Source organism: Somniosus microcephalus, unplaced genomic scaffold, assembly GCF_052327205.1.
Source record: "Somniosus microcephalus isolate GS21.2 unplaced genomic scaffold, FLI_Smic_1.0 scaffold433, whole genome shotgun sequence".
Lineage (NCBI taxonomy): Eukaryota > Metazoa > Chordata > Chondrichthyes > Squaliformes > Somniosidae > Somniosus > Somniosus microcephalus.
Window position 1 is genome coordinate 203,593 of NW_028225620.1, and position 18,906 is coordinate 222,498.

The 18,906-nt window shown below is 47.6% G+C and overlaps 1 protein-coding gene across 1 annotated transcript in view; it reads left to right on the forward strand.

The window, feature by feature from the left end:
- Positions 1–18,906, forward strand: part of LOC147081767 (uncharacterized) — a gene marked incomplete at its 3' end in the record, with an annotated part of 63,259 nt that overhangs the window by 20,640 nt on the left and 23,713 nt on the right. Inside the window, exons 8-13 of the mRNA XM_085980700.1 lie at positions 5,799–5,912; positions 7,269–7,382; positions 8,329–8,442; positions 14,510–14,623; positions 15,980–16,093; positions 17,026–17,139. Coding sequence (XP_085836826.1) covers positions 5,799–5,912; positions 7,269–7,382; positions 8,329–8,442; positions 14,510–14,623; positions 15,980–16,093; positions 17,026–17,139 — 684 coding nt within the window. The remainder of the gene's footprint in view (positions 1–5,798; positions 5,913–7,268; positions 7,383–8,328; positions 8,443–14,509; positions 14,624–15,979; positions 16,094–17,025; positions 17,140–18,906) is intronic.

Below are 18,906 nucleotides of genomic sequence, written 5' to 3' on the forward strand. Positions count from 1 at the left end.
AATCTGTAATTCTGTTCTGGCAAGCCATTCCCGGCAAAAATGGTCCGTAGGACTGCAATAGTTTTCTCCGTGGTGGTGGAGGACATTTTGATGACCTCAGGCCATTTCGAGTGCGCATCCACGGCTATTAAAAACATTGAGTCCATGAATGGACCAGCAAAATCAATATGCACCCGTTGCCATGGAAATGAGGGCCACTCCCATGGGTGTAGAGGGGCCTGTGGTGGTGCATTTTGGACTTTCTGGCATCCTGAGCAGCTCTTGGTCAGGTCCTCGATTTGTTTATCGATTCCCGGCCATCACACATAAGCCCTGGCTAGGCTTTTCATTTTTACCCCTCCCAGATGACCCTTATGAAGCTCATTGAGCACTCTATCCCTTAACTTGGGTGGAATTACCACTCGGGATCCACACATCAAGGTCCCCCGGCACACTGACAGCTGTTCTCTCCTTGTCGAGAATGCTGGCAACAGTGAGTCGCCATGTGCTGGCCATCCCTTCACCGTCAAATCATATACCCGAGACAGTGTCGGGTCATTTCGGGTTTCCTTTTCGATACAAGCGTTAGTTACTGGTAGGTATTCAACTATAGTCGAATGGAATATTTCGACAGGATCCACTGCTGGTGATTCCTCCGCAGTAGGCAGTGGCAGGTGTGATAGCCCATCAGCATTTCCATGCTGTTTCGTGCCCTTATATTCAATCTCATAGTGGTGCGCCCCTAGAAAAAGTGACCATCTTTGTAGTCGTTGCGCAGTCATCACCGGAACGCCCTTCTTCGGATTAAAAATGGAGACAAGAGGCTGGTGATCAGTCAGCAAGGTGAATATCTGCCCGTGCAGATAGTGATTGAAATTTTTCACTCCCCACACTAGGCTGAGGGCCTCCCTGTCAATCTGGGTGTAGTTACGCTCGGCTGAGGTTAGTGATCGTGACGCAAAGGCTATTGGCCTCTCTGAGCCGTCCGAGAATTTGTGCGACAGCACCGCTCCAATGCCATAGGGTGACGCATCACATGCCAACCGAATTGGCAATGCTGGGTTGTAATGGGCCAATACCTCTTTCGATGTGATTAGTGTTTTGCTCTTCTGGAAAGCTCGTCTACATTCGTCACTCCACTTCCATGGCACCCCAGTTTGCAGTAGGGTGTTCAGTGGGTGTAGTATTGTAGACAAATTTGGCAAGAACTTATGGTAGTAGTTTACCAGCCCGAGGAACGACCTCAGTTGTGACACATTTTCCGGTGCTGGAGCCTTGACTACTGCCTCAATCTTCTCTGGGGACATATGTAACCCCTCTTTATCGATAACGTGGCCACAATACGAGATTTGTTTTCTAAAATACTCGCATTTGGGGTGGTTAGCTCGGAGCCCATATTCCTGCAATCTAGTGAGCACCTGCTCCAGGTTGGCAAGGTGATCACTGTCATTTTCACCCGTGACCAGGATGTCGTCCAAATAACACTGGGTCCCTGGGATCCCTTGCAGGACTTGTTCCATTGCCCTCTGTCAAATAGCCGGAGCTGATGCTACCCCGAATACCAGCCGGTTGTATTGGTAGAGACCTTTATGGGTGTTGATTGTGAGGTATTTTTTTGATGCTTCTTCTACCTCCATTTGCAGATATGCCTGGGCCAGATCAATCTTAGTGAAGCGTTTCCCTCCAGATAGCGAGGCAAAAATATCTTCAATCCGTAGAAGTGGATATTGTACGGTGTGAAGGACCGGGTTCACTGTTACCTTAAAGTCCCCACAGATGCGAACCTTCTTTGGTTCCCCAGGCGTGCTGCTCAACGACTTTTTCATCACAGGGACGATGGGTGTAGCCCACTCACTCCAATTTAACCTGGACATTACACCTGAATGTTCCAGACTCTCCAGCTCTGCTTCGACGGCTGGGCGGATCGCATAAGGTACCGGTCTGGCCTTAAAAAATTTTGGGCTTGCGTTTTCTTCAATTTTAATCGTCGCTGTCATGCCTTTTAGTGTTCCGAGTCCTTGCTGGAACACTTCTTTCGCGTCAGTTAGGATCTTTGACAGTCGCCCAGGTGTGACGTCGTCATCCTTTTTGTCAGCCACAGTCAGTGCCTGTATGGAATGCCAATCCAGTTGTATTTTCCGGATCCATTCACGTCCCAGTAATGGTGGTCCTCCATCTTGCAATACATACAGGTCTAGTTTTGGTGTTTCCTTACCATTATATATAACGGTCACCCTTATTTTTCCTTTGGGGTAGACTTTTTGGCCCGTGTACGTCTTCAAAATAATTTTTGTGTCTCTCAAGGGTATGTGTGAGAATAGCCGCTGGTAGTCCCGTCGGTTTATGACTGTTAGGGCTGATCCTGTGTCCAATTCCATCTTTACCTGGACTCCTGCTAACTTGAGAGTGACCCAAATGGTTCGGTGATCCTCCGTTGTGATCACATTATGTAGTTTCAGACAACTCAGTTCCCTGCTTTTGGAGTCGTTATCACTCTTTTGTTCGTCTGAACTATTCTCCGTCATGTTATGTACCTTATGGTACTTTCCTTTGGTAGGTTTCTTATTGCTGGTTTTCTTTCCCGACCTGCAGACTCGTGCTATGTGTCCTACTTTTCCACACTGTCTGCATACTTTGTCTTTGAACCAGCAATCATTCTGGTCGTGTATTGTTCTGCCGCAGCGATAGCACTTCTCTGTTCCATATGACATTTCGTTTGTGCCATATTCTTGCGGTCTCTGTTGTATCTCTGCAGCACCCCGTGCTGCTGCTTCATATGATACCGCAATGCTGAAAGCCTTTTCTAGCGTAAGGTCCTTTTCAGATAAAAGCCGTTTCTGGGTTCATTCACTTTGAAGCCCACACACAAACTTGTCCCTTAAGGCATCTGTCAGTCCCGCTCCAAACTGGCAGTGTTTCGATAGTTTGCGCAGTTCTGTTAAATAATCAGCATTGCTTTCATCCTTATGCTGGTTCCGTTTGTGAAACTTGAATCTTTCTGCTATCAGCAGCGGTGTGGGGTTTAAATGTTCCTTTAGTATCGTTACTATGTCTTCAAAACTCTTTTCCATTGGCTTCGTTGGGGTTACTAGATTTCGTAATAAACCACACGTCTTTGCACCCATTAAATTTAACAATACCGACACTTTCTTGTCATCTGACACCCCATTTGCCTTGCAGTGCACCTCTATTCGTTCGACATATGTAGTCCAATCTTCGACTTCATTGTCAAATGCGGTGATACTGCCACTCTTCGGCATTTTGGGTGTGGTTTAAAATGGCGTCTCCCAATGGCTTAAAATGGCGTCTCCCTAAGATGGGAGGGAAAGTAGTGAGAGAGGAGGACATAAAAAACCTGCAAGGGGACATCGACAGGCTAAGTAAGTGGGCAGAGATTTGGCAGATGGAATACAATACTGGAAAGTGTGAGGTTATGCACTTTGGCAGGAAAAATCGTAGAGCAAGTTATTATATTAATGGCAAGAAACTGGAAAGTACTGAAGTACAAAGGGATCTGGGGGTCCTGGTGCACGAAACTCAAAAGGTTAGTATGCAGGTGCAGCAAGTGATTAAGAAGGCCAATGGAATGTTGGCTTTCATTGCTAGGGGGATAGAATATAAAAATAGGGAGGTATTGCTTCAGTTGTACAAGGTATTGGTGAGACCGCACCTGGAATACTGCGTACAGTTTTGGTGTCCATACTTAAGAAAGGACATACTTGCTCTCGAGTCAGTACAAAGAAGGTTCACTCGGTTAATCCCGGGGATGAGGGGATGGACATATGAGGAGAGGTTGAGTAGATTGGGACTCTACTCATTGGAGTTCAGAAGAATGAGAGGCAATCTTATTGAAACATATAAGATTTTGAAGGGGTTGGATCGGGTGGATGCGGGGAAAATGTTCCCGATGATGGGTGAAACTAGAACTAGGGGGCATAGTCTTAGAATAAGGGGCTGCTCTTTCAAAACTGAGATGAGGAGGAACTACTTCACTCAGAGGGTGGTAGGTCCATGGAATATGCTGCCCAAAAAGCTGTAGAAGCTACATCATTACAAAAATTTAAAACAGAAATAGACAGTTTCCTAGAAGTAAAGGGAATTAAAGGTTACGGGGAGCGGGCAGGAATTTGGACATGAGTCTAGGTTTGGATCGGTCATGGCCCTGTGGGTAGCGGAGCGGGCCCAGGGGCCGTGTAGCCTGATCCTGCTCCTATTTCGTGTATCTAATTCTGTTAGATTCAGGAGATGGTTCTGTGATAGTGGATTAGCGGTTAGGATCAGATCAGCCATGATCTTATTGAATGGCGGAGCAGGCTCGAGGGGCCGATTGGCCTACTCCTGCTCCTATTTCTTATGTTCTTATGTTTTCCTTCCTCCCCCGCTGCTGCCGACGCCGCTCCCGGCGGTTCTCGTGGCAATGGCGGCGCCCTGTAGGTTTTGCGCGCTTCTCTCTCTCCCGCTCTCCGACGCTGCTTGGCCCCTGAACACCAGCTGCGTCCTGTGCACTCTGCCCTCTCTCTCTCCCCCGTCGACGCTGCTCGGCCCTTTGCTGTGCCGCTCGGTCGGGCTCTAGCCCGCCGCTGTCCGGGAAGGGTCTGCGCACTACCTTTTGCCAGCCCGTTTTGCTGGCCCACCTCGACTGGAAAGCCAAGCCTGGCTCTCGACAGCCTCCCCCGCAATTCTCGAGTCTCTGCTGGATGACTGGGCGGTTGCCCGTGGTCGACGCCCGAGTCTCTGGCCTTGAACTCCAATCCACTGATCTCCAGGAACGAATCCCTGGGAGGTGATGCAGAGTTGCAGGTAGGTTCAAACCTGCCTCGTCGCCAATGTTACGTCCGTGTATAATCAGACACAGACTGCGGAGAACGGTACAATAGGTGTTTACTCAACGTGGCTCAGACTGCAACTGATCTGTACAGATTACTGCTCAGTGTTATATACAAGTGTGGTCACTGCCGGTACTGCAGTATACATGAGCTGTAAAACATAGTCCCCCCCGTTAAAGGTATATACATTACAAGTTTGTGTTAAACAGTTACAAGATCAAAGGGAGGAATTCCATACAAACAGGCTAACCCGGGCTGTCCAAGGTGTGCTGCAGGCTCCTGTTCCAGGACAGGGCAGAGTTTCAGGCTGTGGCCCAGATGTGGGTGTGCTGAGGCAGGGTCCGGGGGCAGACTGTCGGGGCTCAGTCTGACGTTGAGGCCTGTCTCTGAAATGGGTGTGGAGCATCAGATAAAGGAAAGAAAGATCTTGAATTTATATAGCACCTTTCACAACCTCAGGATCCCAAAGTAATTCACAGCCAATGTGAAGTGTAGTCACTGTTGTAATGCGGAAATGACAGACGCCAACTTGCACACGGCAAGATCCCACAAAGCTTAATGAGATAAATGATGAGATAAACTGTATCAGTCATGTTAGTTGGGAGATAAATATTGGCCAGGACACCCGGGAGAAGTCCCCCGCTCCTCTTCTGATAGTGCTACAGCACCTTCTCAATCCACCTGCGAGGGCAGACAGGGCCTCACGTTAATGTCACATCTGAATGACATACCTCCCACTGTACAGCACTGCCTCAGGACAGCACTGGGAGTGTCAGCTTAGATTACATCCTCAGGCTGTGGAATGGGACTTGAAACCACGACCTTCTAACTCAGGTCAGAGTGCTACGCACTGAGCGAAGGTAGACTCCTAATTTGAATCTAATTTTGAGCAGATCACACAATGTAATAGGACGGGACATTCTGACGGGAAGGTAGATTGAAATGAATAAATATCGAGTGTAAACCTGACCCATGTAACCTGATATTAAACAGGAGCCACGACAACTGGACAGGAATCAACTGGGGGATCAACTTCAACTGCGACATCAGCAGCAACCAGCAGTCCAGATGTTTCCACCTCATCGACTGGACCCTCAACTACAGAAGGTAAATGGCAGACAATGTGACCCATTGTTGCATCACATCGCCCTGAAATTACTCTCCGAGGAGTTGGTGTACGGACACTGAACGTGTTTGTCTGAAGTCCCTCTCTCCACTACTTCAGCACAGTCTGTAACCAGTTTGTGTTAAACAATTACAATGTCAGAGGGAGGAATTCCACACAAACAGGCTAACCCGGGCTGTCCAAGGTGTGCTGCAGGCTCCTGTTCCACGTCTGGGCAGAGTTTCAGGTTGTGGCCCAGATGTGGGTGTGGTGAGGCTGGGTCCGGGGGTAGACTCTCAGGGCTCAGTCTGACTTTGAGGCCTGTCTCTGAAATGTGCTTGAGCATCAGAAAAAGGGAAGAAAGATCTGTAGGAATTGCCTAATTCCTATCTAAGAACTGAGGTCGACTCAGGCGATCAATCAAACAAGTTTTAATGCAAAACTAACGAGTTTAAACAGTTTGTAGAGATCGATACAGGAGAACCACGAAAACAGGTCTTTGCTGGTCGGAGGCTCCACGAGGACTGCCAGGGCGGTCCCGTGGATGGTGTCATGACGTCATCACCTTTCTCTCGCGCTTGGGTGGTCACGTGATTAGCGGCATGAGGTCATCGCGTTTACCCGCGCTTTGCTGTGGTCTTAAAGGGACCGCGCCCCGTACATGCAAACAGTATGTACAAACACAGAAATCACTAACAGACTGGTACAGGCTTAGGTTGGAACGAAACATCGTTAAAGGGAATTATATACAGTTGCTCAGAGTCCCTCAGTGGCTCTGCCACAGATCTTGAATTTATGTAGCGCCTTTCCACAACCTCAGAATGTCCCAAAGTAATTCACAGCCAATGTGAAGTGTAGTCACTGTTGTAATGCGGAAATGGCAGTAGAACTTTTGCGCACGGCTAGATCCCACAAAGCTTAATGAGATAAATCACTAGATTAACTGTTTCAGTCATGTTAGTTGGGGGATAAATGTTGGCCAGGACACCAGGGAGAAGTCCCCTGCTCCTCTTCTGATAGTGCCACAGGATCTTCTCAATCCACCTGCGAGGGCAGACAGGGCCTCACGTTAATGTCATATCTGAATGACATACCTCCCACTGTACAGCACTGCCTCAGGACAGCACTGGGAGTGTCAGCTTAGATTACATCCTCAGTCTGTGGACTGGGACTTGAAACCACGACCTTCTAACTCAGAGGTCAGAGTGCTGCGCACTGAGCGAAGGTAGACTCCTAATTTGAATCTAATTTTGAGCAGATCACACAATGTAATAGGACGGGACATTCTGACGGGAAGGTAGATTGAAATGAATAAATATCGAGTGTAAACCTGACCCATGTAACCTGATATTAAACAGGAGCCACGACAACTGGACAGGAATCAACTGGGGGATCAACTTCAACTGAGACACCAGCAGCAACCAGCAGTCCAGATGTTTCCACCTCATCCACTGGACCCTCAACTACAGAAGGTAAATGGCAGACAATCTGACCCATTGTTGCATCACATCGCCCTGAAATTACTCTCCGAGGAGTTGGTGTACGGACACTGAACGTGTTTGTCTGAAGTCCCTCTCTCCCCTATTTCAGCACAGTCTGTAACCAGTTTGTGTTAAACAGTTACAATATCAGAGGGAGGAATTCCATACAAACAGGCTAACCCGGGCTGTCCAAGGTGTGCTGCAGGCTCCTGTTCCACGTCTGGGCAGAGTTTCAGGTTGTGGCCCAGATGTGGGTGTAGTGAGGCTGGGTCTGGGAGCAGACTGTCGGGGTTCAGTCTGATGTTGAGGCCTGTCTCTGAAGTATGTGTGTAGATCATCAGTAAAAAGAAAGAAAGATATTTGCATTTATATAGCGTCTTTCACAACCTCAGGACATCCCAAAATATTTCGCAGCCTATGACAAGTGAAGTCAATGATGTAATGTGGCAAATGCCAGCTGCAAATTTGCGCACAGCAAAACCACTCAAACAGCAAAGACATAAATGCCCAGATAACCTGTTTTAATGATGTTGGTTGGGAGATAAATATTAGCCGGGGCACCCGGGAGAACTCCCCTGCTCCTCTTCTGATAGTGCCACAGGGTCTTCTCAATCCACCTGCGAGGGCAGACAAGGCCTCATGTTAATGTCACATCTGAATGACATACCTCCCACTGTACAGCACTGCCTCAGGACAGCACTGGGAGTGTCAGCTTAGATTACATCCTCAGTCTGTGGAATGGGGCTTGAAACCACCAGCTTCTAACTCAGAGGTCAGAGCGCTACGCACTGAGCGAAGGTAGACTCCTAATTTGAATCTAATTTTGAGCGGATCACACAGTGTAATAGGACGGGACATTCTGACGGGAAGGCAGATTGAAAGGATAACAGTAAAACCATTGAGTGTAAACTTAACCCAACTAACCTGATATTAACAGACGCCACGACAACTGGACAGGAATCAACTGGGGGATCAACTTCAACTGAGACACCAGCAGCAACCAGCAGTCCAGATGTTTCCACCTCATCCACTGGACCCTCAACTACAGAAGGTAAATGGTAGACAATGTGACCCATTGTTTCATCACATCGCCCTGAAATTACTCTCCGAGGAGTTGGTGTACGGACACTGAACGTGTTTGTCTGAAGTCCCTCTCTCCCCTATTTCAGCACAGTCTGTAACCAGTTTGTGTTAAACAGTTACAATATCAGAGGGAGGAATTCCATACAAACAGGCTAACCCGGGCTGTCCAAGGTGTGCTGCAGGCTCCTGTTCCAGGTCTGGGCAGAGTTTCAGGCTGTGGCCCAGATGTGGGTGTGCTGAGGCTGGGTCTGGGGGCAGACTGTAGGGGCTCAGTCTGACTTTGAGACCTGTCTCTGAAATGGGTGTGGAGCATCAGATAAAGGAAAGAAAGATCTTGAATTTATATAGCACCTTTCACAACCTCAGGATCCCAAAGTAATTCACAGCCAATGTGAAGTGTAGTCGCTGTTGTAATGCGGAAATGGCAAACGCCAACTTGCGCACGGCAAGATCCCACAAAGCTTAATGAGATAAATGATGAGATAAACTGTTACAGTCATGTTAGTTGGGAGATAAATGTTGGCCAGGACACCCGGGAGAAGTCCCCTGCTCCTCTTCTGATAGTGCCACAGCATCTTCTCAATCCAGCTGTGAGGGCAGACAGGGCCTCACGCTTGTTAGATCTGTGATTCTGAGGGTATGCTGTTATTTAATAACCACACGGATGCTGTAACTTAACAATAAACAGGTATTTACTGGAGGAGGGTAGTCTCAAGACTGGGGCTACAGAGGCATGCGCAAAGCTTATATACAGGTGTGGTCACTGACGGTACTACAGTATACAGGAGCTGTAAAAGTAGTTCTGTCTTAAAGGCACATACACTACAATTCCTCCCCTTTTAGATTAGTAGTACCCCTAATATTCAAATAACAATTAACACTTTAACATGTACATTAAACAACAATAGTCCATTTATAGATTCAGTCTTTGGGGCGGCTTCCTGACCCTTTCGGGATAGCGCCTTTCCTGAGGTTCTTATTCTTGGTGCAGAGGCGATTCTGATCCCTTTTCATCGGGTAGTTCATCGGGTTCCACTGCTATTGGTTCTGAGGTAGATGCTACCGGTATATCGGGTTCATCCCCAGGTACTCGAGACATGGGGTTGACGCGTTCCTGTGATGCTAAAATCTGGTCGACGTGGCGTCTCACAATGTTCTCCCCGACATCCACTGTGTACATTAATGGCCCCTGCCTTGTGCATATCGTTCCGGGTTGCCATTTCTCTGTTTGATAGTCACGGGCCAAGACTGGTTGTCCTACATTGAAGCTCCTTGTCGGCTTCTCATTGATGTGCTGGAATTGTTTGTCCTCAACATTTCTTCGCACATTTGGTCTGAGCAAGTCCAGACAAGATCTCAACCTTCGGTTAAAGAACATCGTGGCCGGGGTCTGGTTGGTAACTGCATGTGTCGCGTTTCGGTAGGCTAATAAGAAATTGTCCATCTTATACTGTAGTGGAATTTCATTGTCACACATGGCCTTTATCGCCTTCTTAAAGGTTTGTACGAACCTCTCAGCCAATCCATTTGTGGCTGGATGATACGGGGCAGATGTGTAATGCCTTACCCCATTCCTTCTCATAAATTTTTGAAACTCTTCGGACACAAACTGTGGTCCATTATCAGAGCAAATCTGCTCTGGCAAACCGTTTCTGGCAAATATGGTCTGTAGGGCTGCAATCGTTTTCTCTGTAGTGGTTGAAGACATTTTTATCACCTCAGGCCACTTTGAATGAGCATCCACTGCTATTAAGAACATTGAGTCCATGAATGGACCAGCGAAATCAATATGCACCCGTTGCCATGGAGAGGAGGGCCACTCCCATGGGTGTAGAGGGGCATGTGGTGGTGCATTTTGGACCTTCTGGCATCCTAAGCAGCTCTTAGTTAGGTCTTCGATTTGTTTATCGATTCCCGGCCACCACACATAAGCCCTAGCAAGGCTTTTCATTTTCACTCCCCCCAGATGACCTTCATGTAGCTCATTTAGCACTCTCTCCCTTAACTTGGGTGGAATCACCACTCTGGATCCACACATCACTGTCCCCTGGCATACTGACAGCTGTTCTCTTCTGGATGAGAATGCTGGCAACAGTGAGTCGCCATGTGTTGGCCATCCCCTCACCGTCAAATTATATACCCGAGACAGCGTCAGATCATTGCGGGTCTCCTTCTCTATATCCGCGTTCGTTACTGGCAATCGTTCAATTATTGACGAATAAAATATCTCGATAGGGTCCACTGCTGGTGCTTCCTCCACAGTAGGCAGTGGCAGGCGTGATAGCCCATCAGCGTTCCCATGCTGTTTCGTGCCTTTATTTTCTATTTCATATTGATTCGCCCCTAGAAACAGGGACCATCTTTGTAACCGTTGTGCAGTCATCACTGGAACGCCCTTCTTAGGATTAAAGATGGAGACAAGTTGTTGGTGGTCAGTCAGCAAGGTGAACTTCTGCCCATGCAGATAGTGGTTGAATTTTTTTACTCCCCATACTAGGCTGAGGGCTTCCCTACCAATCTGGGCATAGTTGCGCTCGGCTGAGGTTAGTGACCGAGACGCAAAGACTACTAGCCTCTCCAACCTGTCTGGGAATTTGTGCGACAGCACTGCTCCAATACCATAGGGTGATGCATCACATGCCAAATGAATTGGTAGTGCTGGGTTGAAATGGGCCAACACCTCTTTTGATGTGATCAATTCTTTACACTTCTGGAAAGCTCGTCTACGTTCGTCATCCCACTTCCATGGTACCCCTGTTTGCAGTAGGGTGTTCAGTGGGTGTAATACCATGGACAAATTTGGTAAGAACTTGTGGTAGTAGTTTACCAGCCCAAGGAACGACCTCAGTTGTGACACATTTTCTGGTGCTGGAGCCTTGACTACTGCCTCAATCTTTTCAGGGGACTTATGTAACCCCTCTTCATCAATGACGTGGCCACAATACGAGATCTGTTTCTGGAAAAACTCGCACTTCTGGCGATTAGCTCGTAGCCCATACTCCTTTAATCTGGTGAGCACCTTCTCCAAGTTGGCGAGGTGGTCACTGTCATTTTCGCCCGTGACCAAGGTGTCGTCCAAACCACACTGGGTCCCTGGAATCCCTTGCAGGACCTGATCCATTGCCCTTTGCCAGATAGCCGGAGGCGAGGCTACTCCGAACACCAGCCGGTTGTATTGATAGAGACCTTTATGAGTGTTAATCGTAAGGTATTGTTTCGAAGCTTCTTCTACCTCCATTTGCAAGTACGCCTGGGCTAGATCAATTTTGGTGAAGCGTTTAACTCCAGATAGCGAGGCGAAAATATCCTCAATTCGTGGAAGCGGATATTGTACCGTGTGAAGGACTGGGTTCACTGCCCCCTTAAAGTCCCCACAGATGCGGACCTTCTTTGGTTCCCCAGGCGTATTACTCAACGACCTCTTCATTACAGGAATGATGGGTGTAGCCCACTCGCTCCAGTCCACTTTGGACAATACTCCTGAACATTCCAACCCTTCCAGCTCTGCTTCAACAGCTGGTCTGATCGCATAAGGCACTGGTCTGGCCTTAAGAAACTTTGGGCTTGCATTTTCCTCTATTTTAATCGTTGCTGTTATGCCTTTTAGTGTTCCTAGTCCCTCCTGGAACACTTCTTTTGTGTCAGTTAGCATTTTTGACAGTCGTCCAGGTGTGATGTCATCATCCTTTTTGGCCTCAACCTTCAGTGCCTGTATGGAATGCCAATCTAATTGTATCTTCCGGATCCATTCACGTCCTAGCAGTGGTGGTCCTCCATCTGGCAATACATATATATCCATTTTAGGTATTTCCTGGCCTTTATATATCACTTTCACCCTTATTTTTCCTTTGGGGTAGACATTTTGCCCCGTATACGTCTTCAAGACAATCTCTGTAGCTTTCAAGGGTATATGTGAAAATAGCCGCTTGTAGTCCCTTTGGTTTATGACTGTTAGGGCTGATCCTGTGTCCAATTCCATTTTCACTTGGACTCCGTCTATCTTGAGTGTAACCCAGATAGTCTGGTGATCCTCCATTTTGGTTACCTTATGTAGTTTCAGACAACCCAGCTCCTTGCTTCCAGAGTCTGTGTCACTTTTCTGTTCATCTGAACTACTGTCCATCACCTGGTGTACCTTTTTGTACTTCTCCTGTGGAGATTTCTTACTGCTGGTTTTCTTCCCAGACCTGCAGACTCTTGCTATGTGTCCTGCTTTTCCACACTGTCTACACACTTGGTCCTTGAACCAACAATCCTTCTGGTCATGTGTTGTTCTGCCACAGCGATAGCACTTCCCTGTTCCATAGGACATTTCATTGGTGCCATATTCTTGCGGTCTCCGTTGTATCTCTGCAGCGCCCCTTGCGGCTACTTCGTGTGATACTGCCATACTGAAAGCCTTGTCCAGCGTAAGATCCTTTTCTGATAGAAGCCGTTTCTGGGTTCCTTCACTTTGTAACCCACACACAAACTTGTCCCTTAACGTATCTGCTAGTCCCGTTCCAAACTGGCAGTGTTTCGATAGCTTGCGTAGTTCCGTTAGGTACTCAGCATTGCTTTCATCTTTGTGTTGGTTCCTTTTATGGAACTTAAATCGTTCTGCTATCAGCAGTGGTGTGGGGTTTAAGTGGTCCTGTAGGATTTCTACTATGCTTTCGAAATTCTTGTTCACCGGCTTCTCTGGGGTTATTAGATTTCGCAGTAACCCATAAGTTTTTGCACCCATGGAATTTAATAAAACCAGTGCTTTACTAGCATCTGGCACTTCATTCACCCTGCAGTACACCTCAATACGTTCCACATATGTCGCCCAATCTTCGACTTCATTGTCGAACGTAGAGATACTGCCACTCTTCGGCATCCCTGGGTGTGATTTAACTGTCAAAAATGGCATCTCCCACGCTTCCCCTTCTTCTCCGCTGGCACAAAATGGCGTCTCCCGTGCTTTCCTTCCTTCCCGCGCTCGCCCTTCTTCTCCGCTGCGGCTTCTAAAAATGGTGTCTCCCGCGCTCTTCCTTCTTCTCCGCGGCTCAATGGCGTCTCCTGCGCTCTCCCTTCTTCTCCCTGCGGACCCTGTTCAGCCCGTGAGCCCTGGCTGTGCTCTGCGCGTTCTTCTTTTTATTTATTTTTGTCTCGACGCCGCTCGGTCTTGAACCCGGCTGTTGCTTTACCCTCTCTCTCTCCGGCTTGTTTGTTTTTTGTTTTGTTTTTTCTCGACGCCGCTCGGTTTTCAACCCCCGGCTGCGCCCTGTGCGCTTCACCCTCTGTCTTACCCCGTTGACGCTGCTCGGCTTTCTCTCCACCGTCGGTCGGCTCCAGCCGCCGCTGCCCGGGAAGGGTCTGCACTGGACCTGTCGTCAGTCTCTTGCTGATCGTCGTGGCTGGGGAACCAAGCCCGGCTCTCCACAGCCTCCCCTGTGATGTTCACTCTCTGCCTGACAACTGGGCGGTTGCTCGTGGTCGACGCCCATGTTCCTGGCCTCGACTTTTTTTTTTAGTTGCAGGTAGTTTTGAATCGACACTCGTCGCCACTGTTAGATCCATGATTCTGAGGTTATGCTGTTATTCAATAACCACACGGATGCTGTAACTTTAACAATAAACAGGTATTTACTGGAGGAGGGTAGTCTCAAGACTGGGGGTACAGAGGCATGCGCAAAGCTTATATACAGGTGTGGTCACTGACGGTACTACAGTATACAGGAGGTGTAAAAGTAGTTCAGTCTTAAAGGCACATACACTACAATGCTAATGTCACATCTGAATGACATAACTCCCACTGTACAGCACTGCCTCAGGACAGCACTGGGAGTGTCAGCTTAGATTACATCCTCAGTCTGTGGAATGGGACTTGAAACCATGACCTTCTAACTCAGGTCAGAGTGCTACGCACTGAGCGAAGGTAGACTCCTAATTTGAATCTAATTTTGAGCAGATCACACAGTGTAATAGGACGGGACATTCTGATGGGAAGGTAGATTGAAAGGAATAAATATCGAGTGTAAACCTGACCCATGTAACCTGATATTAAACAGGAGCCACGACAACTGGACAGGAGTCAACTGGGGGATCAACTTCAACTGAGACATCAGCAGCAACCAGCAGTCCAGATGTTTCCACCTCATCCACTGGACCCTCAACTACAGAAGGTAAATGGCAGACAATGTGACCCATTGTTTCATCACATCGCCCTGAAATTACTCTCCGAGGAGTTGGTGTACGGACACTGAACGTGTTTGTCTGAAGTCCCTCTCTCCCCTATTTCAGCACAGTCTGTAACCAGTTTGTGTTAAACAGTTACAATATCAGAGGGAGGACTTCCATACAAACAGGCAAACCCGGGCTGTCCAAGGTGTGCTGCAGGCTCCTGTTCCAGGTCTGGGCAGAGTTTCAGGTTGTGGCCCAGATGTGGGTGTGGTGAGGCTGGGTCTCTGGGTAGACTCTCAGGGCTCAGTCTGACTTTGAGGCCTGTCTCTGAAATGTGCTTGAGCATCAGAAAAAGGAAGGAAAGATCTGTAGGAATTGCCTAATTCCTATCTAAGAACTGAGGTCGACTCAGGCGATCAAACAAATAAGTTTTAATGCAAAACTAATGAGTTTAAACAGTTTGTAGAGATTGATACAGGAGAATCACGAAAACAGGTCTTTGCTGGTCGGAGGCTCCACGAGGACTGCAAGGGTGGTCCCGTGGATGGCGTCATGATGTCATCACGTTTCTCCCGTGCTTGGGTGGTCACGTGATTAGCGGCATGACGTCATCGCGTTTACCCGCGCTTTGCTGTGGTCTTAAAGGGACCGCGCCCCGTACATGCAAACAGTATGTACAAACACAGAAATCACTAACAGACTGGTACAGGCTTAGGTTGGAGCGAAACATCATTAAAGGGAATTATATACAGTTGCTCAGAGTCCCTCAGTGGCTCTGCCACAGATCTTGAATTTACGTAGCGCCTTTCCACAACCTCAGGATGTCCCAAAGTAATTCACAGCCAATGTGAAGTGTAGTCACTGTTGTAATGCGGAAATGGCAGTGGAACGTTTGCGCACGGCAAGATCCCACAAAGCTTAATGAGATAAATGATGAGATAAACTGTATCAGTCATGTTAGTTGGGAGATAAATATTGGCCAGGACACCAGGGAGAAGTCTCCTGCTCCTCTTCTGATAGTGCGACAGGATCTTCTCAATCCACCTGCGAGGGCAGACAGGGCCTCACGTTAATGTCACATCTGAATGACATACCCCCCACTGTACAGCACTGCCTCAGGGCAGCACTGGGAGTGTCAGCTTAGATTACATCCTCAGTCTGTGGAATGGGACTTGAAACCACGTCCTTCTGACTCAGAAGTCAGAGTGCTACGCACTGAGCCAAGGTAGACTCCTAATTTGAATCTAATTTTGAGCAGATCACACAATGTAATAGGACGGAACATTCTGACGGGAAGGTAGATTGAAATGAATAAATAACGAGTGTAAACCTGACCCATGTAACCTGATATTAAACAGGAGCCATGACAACTGCACAGGAATCAACTGGGGAATCAACTTCAACTGAGACATCAGCAGCAACCAGCAGTCCAGATGTTTCCACCTCATCCACTGGACCCTCAACTACAGAAGGTAAATGGCAGACAATCTGACCCATTGTTTCATCACATCGCCCTGAAATTACTCTCCGAGGAGTTGGTGTGCGGACACTGAACGTGTTTGTCTGAAGTCCCTCTCTCCCCTATTTCAGCACAGTCTGTAACCAGTTTGTGTTAAACAGTTACAATATCAGAGGGAGGAATTCCATACAAACAGGCTAACCCGGGCTGTCCAAGGTGTGCTGCAGGCTCCTGTTCCAGGTCTGGGCAGAGTTTCAGGATGTGGCCGAGATGTGGGTGTGCTGAGGCTGGGTCCGGGGGCAGACTGTAGGGGCTCAGTCTGACGTTGAGGCCTGTCTCTGAAATGGGTGTGGAGCATCAGATAAAGGAAAGAAAGATCTTGAATTTATATAGCACCTTTCACAACCTCAGGATCCCAAAGTAATTCACAGCCAATGTGAAGTGTAGTCACTGTTGTAATGTGGAAATGGCAGACGCCAACTTGCACACGGCAAGATCCCACAAAGCTTAATGAGATAAATGATGAGATAAACTGTATCAGTCATGTTAGTTGGGGGATAAATATTAGCCAGGACACCCGGGAGAAGTCCCCTGCTCCTCTTCTGATAGTGCCACAAAATCTTCTCAATCCACCTGCGAGGGCAGACAGGGCCTCACGTTAATGTCACGTCTGAATGACATACCTCCCACTGTACAGCACTGCCTCAGGACAGCACTGGGAGTGTCAGCTTAGATTACATCCTCAGTCTCTGGAATGGGACTTGAAACCACGATATTCTAACTCAGGTCAGAGTGCTACACACTGAGCGAAGGTAGACTCCTAATTTGTATCTAATTTTGAGCAGATCACACAATGTAATAGGACGGGACATTCTGACGGGAAGGTAGATTGAAATGACTAAATATCGAGTGTAAACCTGACCCATGTAACCTGATATTAAACAGGAGCCACGACAACTGGACAGGAATCAACTGGGGGGTCAACTTCAACTGAGACACCAGCAGCAACCAGCAGTCCAGATGTTTCCACCTCATCCACTGGACCCTCAACTACAGGAGGTAAATGGCAGACAATGTGACCCATTGTTTCATCACATCGCCCTGAAATTACTCTCCAAGGAGTTGGTGTACGGACATTTAACGTGTTTGTCTGAAGTCCCTCTCTCCCCTATTTCCGCACAGTCTGTAACCAGTTTGTGTTGAACAGTTACAATATCAGAGGGAGGAATTCCATACAAACAGGCTAACCCGGGCTGTCCAAGGTGTGCTGCAGGCTCCTGTTCCAGGTCTGGGCAGAGTTTCAGGCTGAGGCCCAGATGTGCTGTAGGGGGGCATCTTTTTCGGGGTCTACGGCAATTTACCTGGTCAGCAGCCTTTGCCTGCACTCTGACCAATTCCAGTCTTTTACCTGGTTTACGGTAAGTCACCTGGTCAGGCAGCCTTTTGCTGCTACACTGTAAACCAATTTCCAAACAGCGGTTTCGAATCGCTAACCCCACCTTCCAGTTCTGACTGGAGGAACTTATAATTAATGATATATTAAAAACGGACAACTGATCTGGATGTGAGAAAGTCAAATTTTATTAACTAAAGAAACTATAATCAAATTTTAAACTATACCACACGAACACAGTAATTACAGTAAAATTGCTTAAATGGGGGAAGGCAGATGGCAAAAATGAGGGATAAGTGGCTACAATGTTAATTAAACAATCTTAGCAATTTCCCCTCAATTACCCCCCCCACCTCCTCACTAGGTTGCCTGGCTGAGGAGTCAGAAACCTGCTCACCTGTGGTCCAAGGAAATAAGAGAGAGATAGCTTCTCAGGAGCTACCTTTATATCCTGCCAACTCCTGCTGTTTGGCACTGAAAAGGTATGTGTGCAAAATTCGCGCCCAAAGTTTGAATACACATGAGAAAGGCTGTGATTGGCTGATTCAAAGTGGTTGGAATGGTTTGAAGGTGTCTACCTTCTGGGGCCGAAGTGTACCCGCCCACATCCGGAGTTCACCTGGGCTAAAACAAAAGGGAATCCAACTGCCCTATTGTTCAGTAATGGGTGATTCAAAAACCCATTCAATCCAAACTGTTCTCTTTCAAAAGTCCTTTTCCGGAGTTTCAATGTGCCTCATTGTGTGTAAGAGGTTTGAATGGGGCTGGATTTCTGTGTAAACAGAAACTGATTGTTCTGCGGTCAGTCTCAAGCGGTTTAATCCCTTATGTCAACATCCTGCAGTTTCATGTAAACAAACCTTGCCTCTGTGGAAGGGAAACTCCCTGGTTTGATTGACAGGTCTGATTGCCACTGCTTGATCCTCCCACTTAGACAGACATTTTGAGCTGCGAGCTGCTTTTGTCTTTTGGCCATGCTTTTATATCGGCCATTTTCAAACCTCTTTACAATATACACAGTTTAAAACTCACAAGTACGATTTTTAATAAAATGTACTGTCTTAACGTGTGCGAATTTTTCCATGCAGTTCCTTGATTCCGGTGTTGTCCATGCGCCGCCCAGCTCAACGCAGCCTTTCGCGGTTCTGAGTATGTTTTAAAAAAACATTGCTCAAACCAGAGGCAATTTAAATCACATAATTCTTCGTCCACGATGTGGACCAATATTTTCCGATCTTCAGGGATTATGGGGATTTTGCGAACCCCTACAGTGCATGTAGTGAGGCTGGGTCCGGGAGCAGACTGTCGGGGCTCAGTCTGATGTACAAGCCTGTCTCTGAAGTATGTGTAGATCATCAGTAAAAAGAAAGAAAGATATTTGCATTTATATAGCGTCTCTCACAACATCAGGACATCCCAAAATATTTTGCAGC